The 9137-nt window shown below is 33.3% G+C and overlaps 1 protein-coding gene across 5 annotated transcripts; it reads left to right on the top strand.

Moving 5' to 3' along the window:
• On the top strand, positions 1-2557 carry LOC110025055 (F-box/kelch-repeat protein At1g74510-like). 5 transcript variants are annotated; one of them, XR_002294076.1, is made up of 4 exons: positions 1-273; positions 430-515; positions 756-2196; positions 2342-2557. XR_002294076.1 is itself a non-coding variant. In XM_020725318.1 (3 exons), exon 3 carries the CDS (start codon positions 853-855, stop codon positions 2119-2121), a length of 1269 nt encoding a protein of 422 aa, XP_020580977.1. In that variant the 5' UTR covers positions 1-273; positions 430-515; positions 760-852; the 3' UTR covers positions 2122-2557. The 5 variants fall into 5 exon arrangements, 4 of the variants coding, with proteins under 4 accessions (XP_020580977.1, XP_020580976.1, XP_020580979.1 ...); XM_020725318.1 differs by having other exon boundaries at positions 760-2557; XM_020725317.1 differs by having other exon boundaries at positions 756-2557.
• Positions 2558-9137: the final 6580 nt, after the last annotated feature.

The following is a 9137-nucleotide window of genomic DNA, read 5'->3' as shown; positions in this document are numbered from 1 at the left end:
ATTGAATTGCCGTCATCCAAAGGCGAATTGTGAAGAACAAAAAAAAGGGGAATTTAAAGCGAGACCTGAGGGCGGAGTGATTAAATGGGTCTCATAATCATGCTCCCATTAGCAGAGAAGAATCAGAAGGAAGAAGGACTGGTTATAGATCGATAGAGGATTTCAGAGGGGAGGGAGAAAGAGAAACTGATAGAGATATTAGAGCAGATTTAAGAGATTATATTAGAAATAAACAGCAGAGGAATTCAGTTCTTTACCCGTCATTACCAAAATGTAAGTTTTCCTTTGTCTCTTGTTTAGAAGATTTTATTTTATTTTATTTTTTAAGATCTTTTTTCAATATCGAAGGACGATGTAAGTAGCGTAGGAAAGATGCAATTTTGTGATTTTATTGGGGATTTTTTGGGTTAATCTGTTGATATTTATTAGAACTTTGTTGTTCGATCGCCATGCGGGTGAGGAAGGAATGATTTGTGGATGAGTCGCCGATGGATTCGCTTCGTTTATCAGAAATTGTAAGATCTGCAACTATGAAATCTATATTGAGGGTTTCGGCCCTTTTTTTCCTTTGATTTTTTGGCCGGATTGCTAGATCCGTTTTAGCTAAAACTCTTTCAGTAATTATTCGATGCTTATGGTCTGGGAAAGATTCGATTTTTATGTTAATTTCTTCTTCTCCGCTGCTTATAGATTGTGCCAATCCATTTAATTTTCTCTGTCGATCATTCTCTGATTTATTTTATCTCTGATGTCAGTTAGGTTAATCAACGAACGCATTTTGAAAGAGAAGGATCAGAGTTTTGAGATCGGGTGGGAGAAACAAATCTTCCTCTGACGAAAGTTTCCTTAGAGATGCTGGAAGGCAGATCTTGCTTGATCTCAAGAGCGTTGCCAAGCTCCTGCGAGCAAGAGACCAAGTGGGCGTATATGACCCACCACCTTCTTGAGAGAACCAGCACCAAAAGATCCCTCGATCTTTCATCTGGAGATCAAGGTGATGTTTTGGACAAGGATTTAGTAATAAGAACCAAATCCATCAAGTTCACAGAATCCTCCCACTCCTCCTCCAAATCCGACTGCGCAGAGTCAAATAACCTCATCAGCTCAATTGGCCGAGATAATTCGATCAGCTGCCTCCTTCGTTGCTCCCGTTCTGACTATGGCTTATTGGCCTCCCTCAGTCGCGGATTTCGCTCTTTGATCAGAAGTGGAGAACTTTATCGCCTTCGAAGGGTGCATGGAATTACTGAGTCATGGGTATACTTTTCATGTGCTGTGGAAGAATGGGAGGCATACGATCCATACCGTGCTCGATGGATCAATCTTCCTAAGATGCCTCATAATGAATGTTTCATGTGCTCAGATAAGGAGTCCCTAGCTGTGGGCACTGAGCTTCTTGTCTTTGGGAAAGTAGTGAATTCCCACATTGTATTGAGATATAGTATTCTGACAAATTCATGGTCTCCTGGTGTTGCTATGAATTCGCCTCGATGCTTGTTTGGTTCCGCAAGCTTTGGAGAGAAGGCTATTTTTGCGGGAGGTTGTGATGCTGGTGGAGCAATATTAAGCTCTGCAGAGCTGTATAATTCAGAGACCAAAACCTGGACAACATTGCCAGCTATGAATAAGCCCAGGAAGATGTGCTCCGGAGTTTTTATGGATAAAAAGTTCTATGTGATTGGAGGTATCTCGAATCATGCCGAGTTACTTACATGTGGAGAGGAGTTCGATTTAGAGAAAGGAACTTGGAGGATTATTCCAAATATGTCATTGGGTCTCAATGGTGCGAGTGGAGCACCTCCACTTGTCGCAGTTGTCAATAACGAGCTATATGCCGCCCATTATGGAGATGAAGAAGTGGTGAAATACGATAAGAAAAACAATGTATGGGTGACGTTGGGAAGGCTGCCGGAAAGGCCTGCATCGATGAATGGATGGGGGCTGGCGTTCAGGGCTTGTGGGGAAAGGCTAGTGGTGATAGGTGGACCGAGGGCGTTGGGTGGCGGGGTGATTGAGCTTCATTCCTGGGTTCCCAGATATGGGGAGCCGCCGGAATGGAATATGATTGCCAGGAAGCAATCTGGGAGCTTTGTGTATAACTGTGCAGTGATGAACTGCTGATTTATTGAATTCTTACAACAGAAGGGAGAAGATTGGTTTGCTCAGGGTGTTGGATAATGATTCTTCGTATTATGGGTAATCTCTGCCTGCTCTGGAAATTGAGATTTAGAAGAGCTTTTTCTTCAGCGCAGCTTTTCAAGTTTTTATTTTTGTTTTTTCTTTTTCATTCTTATTTGGAATTTGTGCTCGAAAAAATTATTCTGCCCTTGTTTCTTTTTAGGGCGGGGGATTTTGGAGGTCTTGGGATCATGCAATGCAGTGACAGATTAATAAATCAATGCAGATGCTTCTTTACTTTGATTATTGAGGTTCCATTTGGCATTTGCTACATTTTTTTGGCTTGTTTGTGTAATTTTTATCGATCCTCCGTCTTGAGAAAAAAATTAAATGTTTTGTCTTGTATATGCTCTTGGTCATGATTATGTTTCTTTCACTTTTTTGAATAAAAAATATCTTATTTGCAGATCCAAATCTTGTTGATTTTTGTCATGACATTGCTGAAACTGCAAAATGAAACGAGTTTTAAATTTTCTGTACTGTTGCTCTTTTAATACAGTCTACAGCTGGTCCAACACAGTATCTTCTGCATGCTTACTCTGGCAATAGTTAAATCCTCAATGCTTATATATCACTGTATTAAACTGAAAAAAATAGTAGAAAAGGACCAGCAACTAGACTAAAAAAGTAATATGGTACTAGTAGCAGTTCAAAAAGGTTTATTTAACTATATTACAGACATTACTATCACTAAGATACATAAAACTGTTCTAAAAAGAAAAAAAGAATTAACAACTGGAGTTGAAATTGGGAGTGGGATTGAGTTCTCTCTGGGACTTTGATAGAAAGATTAGTCAGTTGACATAATTAAATTTTAAGCAGTTTATTTAGTACGTTATAGTTTTCTGGTTAATGCTTCTTGGTATGTATAATGTATGTATTTACATATCTAACACCTAAGCTTTAGCTTTTGCATTTATGTCACCCAAAATTTTAATATCATATAAAAAACATCATTATTTTAACTTTAAAAAGGTGAAATGTACCTTTTCATGCATATGTGAAGTGCTACATGTCTAAAAATTGAAGTTTAGATGTTAGATATGTAAATACAGAAGAGTTGAATGGTTTGTGTATTTTTTGATAATTTTTACTATGGAAAGATAATTCTTTTGAATAAATGAAAGGCAAAATGTGAAAACAACAGGGGACAATGTGTAGGAGAAATGGCCATATACAGCATTTTCAAGTTGTTTTTTTTAAAAGAACTATTCATCCTGGAGATGTGTTGATTCCTTCTTAAATTATTGCATTTGTTAATTGTTTTTTTTTTTCTGTGTTTTGTAAGGTAGTGGAATAATGGTCTAGTGTTCCATATACATGTGTGTTTAATTCACACTATTCTATATGTTCTTTTCTTTGACACTGTAGGCCTGGATCTGTATTGTTATTTTTTTATGCTTTGACCTGTTGAAATAATTTGAAATGACAGCTGCCAAGTGAATTCTTGGTGAATCATGAAGTATCAAAATAGTTCTATGATTATTTATATCACAGGGTCTATAAAAGGCCAACCAGTTCCCAAATTTTTTTTATATGAGCTGAAATGGTCCCATGGCAGATTATTTTAGCCCTGTTAAAAGAGCCTGGGATTGAGTTGGCATTTTTATAGACTCTGGGATTAAAATGACGCCTTACAAAGAGTCAGGGGTCAATTTTATTGAAGCAAGTTCTTATGATTAAGAAAGATGACAATCACATTCATAAATTAGTCTCATTTGACTTGGTGATTGAGTGATTTGCCTCCTACTGTATATTATTGAGTTCAAGTTGTAGCGCATGTAAGTGTGCTCGTGAGGTTTTGAGGCGAGGTGAGCATTCAAACTTGGCTCAATGGGATTGTTCATTTTGTTTTCAACTAATATGCTGCTCGTTCGAGCACTTGTGTCTGAGGTTTCTTCGTCACCTAAGTGAAGTTTCAAATTGAGGGGAAGAGAAGTGCTGCAGATGTGATCAAAGCAGTGAAACACAAATCAAAGTATCAGTGTGTTGTGGCCTTAGAGTTGCTTTTAAGTTAGTGTGGTGGGTCATATGATATGTTAGTATTATATAAATTTCTTAATGGATGGAATTTTGGCTTCTTTTTGCTATGTGCTCTCAGTTTTTGATGTGATTTTCAATTATATTAAGTGGGACTTGACTGAGACAATTGGAATTGCAAGGATGAAATGGAACTGGAGACAAACTTATACTGTAAATTTTTGGATGATTTACATGCATACCAATCAATTTTTATGTATTTACATGTCTAGCATCTAAATTTCAATTTTTACATATTTGCCATTTACTTAAATGTGTATATCACTTTTAAAAAGTTAAATAGAAGTATTTTTGATTCGGTATTAATGTAAAAAGCAAGATTTAGGTGTTAGAGATCTAAAAACGTAAGGATTGGATGGTATGTATGGAAATGCCCTTAGTTTTTTTTTTTTACATATATGCTGCAGTTTGATTCAATTTACAGTGTTTGATTTATCTTTATCTTAGTAATTTAATCTCATTTAAAAAGATCAAATATAATTGATGCTTCATCAATAATTTTTTATCCTGTAATATGAATCTCGATGCATTTTTTTTAGCAATGAATATTACAGATTCAAATTCAAGATCAACATGGGCCCTTATTTCAGCAAGTTTATAGTCCCAAGAAGCCGAACCTGATGATACCAAAGTTGGTTCAATCCAGGTTCAATCAAGCTTAGTTCTAACCATTGGAACATATTTAGAAGCTTTCGATTATCCAACAATCCCAAGGTCCCTCACTTTTTTATCAAAAGATCAAAATATCTCTATCAAAGACTATAAATAGACCAATATGTTATTAACCAAACAATTCATTTGAATCTTGCATGCATTTGTTCTCGTTTCTTGTTTTCTGAAAGTGGTTTGATCTGCTACTGCTGCTGTATTGGTTACTGTTCATGAAATTTATCGTCTGCGTCGATTCAGTGACTTTGTCGTGAAAACCCATTTATACATTTAAATTTGCGATTCTTCAAGTTCTAAAATGTAAAAAACTACACATTCAGATTATTTTGATAGGGAAAAGTTGGCGGGATTTGTTGTTCTCAGAGAAGCTAAGATTTTACCGTGTTTCTGTATGCTCTACTTTTGTTCTTAGAAACAGGTGAAAGTTGTGATTAGATATAATAGCCGCTATAAAGCCCATTGTACTGTTCTGATCATGTAAAGTCTAGTCATATGATTGATTCATTGCTATATATATATATATATATTATAAGAAAAATAATGTTAAATTAGTCTTATTTCTTAGTCCTGTTTGTAAAATTATCCATTTTAAGTTTTTTTTTAATGTGGTTTGAAATAGTCTTAAGAATTTATTTGTTTAATGTTTTAGTGTGGAGTGTCAACTGTCAAGCAAGTTGTGTAAGAGCATGCACTTATTAGCGATGCATATGCGGATGACCACCCCTTTAAAGTCAGGTCAAGTATGCAAGACAAACTTCACCCTTGAATGATGGCGATCCTCACTATTTTATCAGACATGTTAAAAATTTAGTGATTAATTTACACATTTATCAACTTGGGGGCTAAAATGATTTTATGTAAATCATCAACAGACTATTTCAACATATTACTCAATAATTTATTCTTTCTCTAGCATGAGTTGTGGATGAAAAGAATATTTAGAAGCTTAAGCTTGTGCTTGATGAATACCAACTCTTTTAACTCATAAACTTAAGCTTATGCAACATTAGAAAAAAAGCCAAACCATCAGACCATATTCTCATCTGTAAATCTCATAATAATTGTAAAATGCATCACTTTTCTTAAGGGCATAAGTTGCAGGTATCTTTTCATTTCAGTCAAATTATTTTACTCTGATTCAAGTTTTTAGGAAGCGTGGATTGAAGGGGGCTTAAAACCTATAAATCTTGATGGCTCAAATTATTTTAAACTCAAAATTTTAAAATTTAATTAACATATTTCATATGATAGAGTTAGAATTTATTTGGGGTTGTAAGACTGTAGTATTAGAAAATTATTGTGGATATTCGAAATTTTTCCTTAAGGAAAAATTAATAATAATTTATTTTTATCACAATAATATATTTGATTGTGAAAGTGATGAATATTAATATTGGAGAAAGTGATGATCAAATATGAATATTACAATGACCTGTAAAAACATACGTGCATGTTTCTTCAAACATGCTAAAAAGTACTTGATAAGGAGCCATGTGAATATGTCCCCCCTTTTTCTTCCATAAATCAATTAAATATAGCAGTTGATCAATGGTACTCTTCAAATATGAATATTCCTGTTTTTTTTTTTTTTTTTTTTTTTTTTTTTTTTTTTTTGTTAGAGATGTGGTGAATAGTTAGTTAGGGCATCTCTTTCCTGCATGAAATGTCCTGCCAGCACATGGGCTTGATATAGAGATGATGAGAGGTGAAGTGGATGTCAGAACCAATCATCAAAGCTTTCTATCAAAGGAAATACCATGGAAAAAGAAAAAGAAAAATCTAATGCTATACCAACGACCAGCCAAATGTGAATGAGATTGTGGTCCAGTAATAGGGGGCTCCATCTCCAATCAGATGATATGAGTTCAGTTCACGCTAACCTCACTAACCCCTAGTGCCCTTAAAGTTCAGCGAATTTAATCTCAAATACACGATCGACATACTTTTTGGACTATAGAGGTGTTTGCTACAATGAATTTAGTGTTAATGATTGTTATGGTGAAGACTTTATGATATTGAAAAGTCATAAGCATGTACCAACATGACTTGTTGATTTTTTTGTTGTTGCTAATATTATTGATTAAGATTATGATTTGAAAGAGCTTAATCCAACTTCAGAAGCAATAAGAAAGAACTTAATTTAAAAGATATTGAAAAGTCATAAGCATGTACCAACTTGACTTCCTCAATTTATTCATGAAAATAATATGTCAGCTACATCATCAACAAGTCTTCATTACCAATACAAATATCACAATAACTTTAAATATGAAATATTCAAATTTTGATTAAAAGTCATATGGAGCTTCAATTTCAGCAAACTCATAGTCAAATTGATCGGCTCAACGAGACAAACTCAATGATACCAGAATTGGTCCAATCCAAGTCATTTCAAACTCGATCAAGCCATTAAACTGCTTTGAGAAGCTTTTCGGGCATATTTGAAAGATCAAACAGATATCAAATCTAGCAAGGTTATAGTCGAATCAAACATCTCAATAAGACGAATCCAACGAACCTAAGGTCACTCAATTTTGACATTGTTAAAACACTTAAATATCCATTAAATGCCTTCCAATCGAGAGGATCTCTCTGGGTCACCTGATCAGAGTGGTTCATATTTCTACATTAATTGTAACCAGAATTCTATAATTAGAGCTTTACCCCCCACTTGAGAGGGGGGGGAGAGAGCTTGAAGCCTGAAGAAAACTGAAGCTTAAAACACTTAACCCTCATCCGCTACTCTCGCACATTTCGACTCTGAATCCCGTAGCCCATCTCCCAACAGAGATATAAGGCAAGGAGAGGAAAACAAGATTTAAGAATTAAAAAGATGTTCTTTTATTGTTAATTAATTGTACCTAATAAGAGAATTAATTTTTCCTCCTTATCAAACTAAAAAAAACATAAAATAAAATTATTATTTTAATTATATTAATAGGTCAACATTCATGAACTCTTTCTTTTAAAAATATTATAATAATAAAATACGAAGAATAATAATAGTAAAAATAATCATAATAATAAATGTCAATTATATTATATCAAAGTAATAACCGGATATTTAATCTTACATTCTAATTGATGTAGGATCGATAGTTGAATTTGTAGAAGTATCATATTTGTTGCTTCAAGGCAATTAACTACTATTTATCATGAGATATACGTACCATTTCTAGTTAGAAGTGTTATTTTTGCTAATTGTATATTGTTCATTCATACTGTTTAAAGTATGTTCATATAACGCAGTGGGTTCTATCTTGCACATTTTGACTTCAATGTATAACTAACCTTTTTCTATTGCTACTTAGCACTGTGTTTAATTGTTCACACTTCATGAATTTAATTTGAGTTATGTTTTTTAACTTTTTGATGCGGCAAATCTCATTATTTTTGCTACATAATTGTTTATAAATATTGGTGGAAATTTATAATTATATTATGGTATTTTGATTGTGATGCATGAATTATAATTAATATTATAATATTATTATGTCACTATTAAACTTTTTGTTATGATCATCCGGACCTACCGGTTATTTAGAGAAATTTATGGATTTCCAAGAGATTGGTGCCTAAATTTTCATGTTTCAGGATGTCGCAGTAAATCGACTGGATATAAATATAATTAAATGTATATATATTTATATACTGAAATTGTATATTATGAGATAGTGTGAACTAATTAATTATTTATATATGTATCAAAACACGTAAAATTGTAGCATGTAAATATCTATAGAAAAGTTTGTGTTTGAGTAATTCTTATTCATCATCATAAGCATATGACATCCTTGCAAATTCTTTTATACACATAATAAATCATCATAATTTTTTGGTCTTCCTGCATACCCCATTTTCGTTGTCGTTTATCTTTTAATAAATAACAATTATTTATTGAGTTTGATTTTAAAATTCATCCGTTGATATTTTTATATAACAAGTTTCATCCAACCACTTACCAAACCATCTCGACCGAAGTTGACTTTCCAGATTTAATTTTACTTTTGGTATTTTTTTTAGTTTTGTATGAGTTATTGTATTTTTTTTCTGGGTTGGATGGTTGTTTCATTATTTTCATTTTAGTTTCATTTAGTTGTTTCATTTTCTTTGAGTTGTATCGATTAGACTCTTTAATTATTAAAGAAATTTAAAATTTTCTTATTTGTTTCGATTATTACTTGCATATTCTTTACTTTTTAGAATACAAAACATGCTTAATTATTTTCATTTATTGGAGTGTACCATCT

This window comes from Phalaenopsis equestris, unplaced genomic scaffold (assembly GCF_001263595.1).
Source record: "Phalaenopsis equestris unplaced genomic scaffold, ASM126359v1 Scaffold000287, whole genome shotgun sequence".
In the NCBI taxonomy this organism is placed as follows: domain Eukaryota; kingdom Viridiplantae; phylum Streptophyta; class Magnoliopsida; order Asparagales; family Orchidaceae; genus Phalaenopsis; species Phalaenopsis equestris.
Note: the sequence above shows the minus strand (reverse complement) of the source record. Positions and strands in the feature narration are given on the sequence as shown.

Coding starts and splice junctions, on each gene's coding strand:
- LOC110025055 (XM_020725320.1), top strand. CDS start 853: ATGCTGGAAGGCAGATCTTGCTTGATCTCAAGAGCGTTGCCAAGCTCC.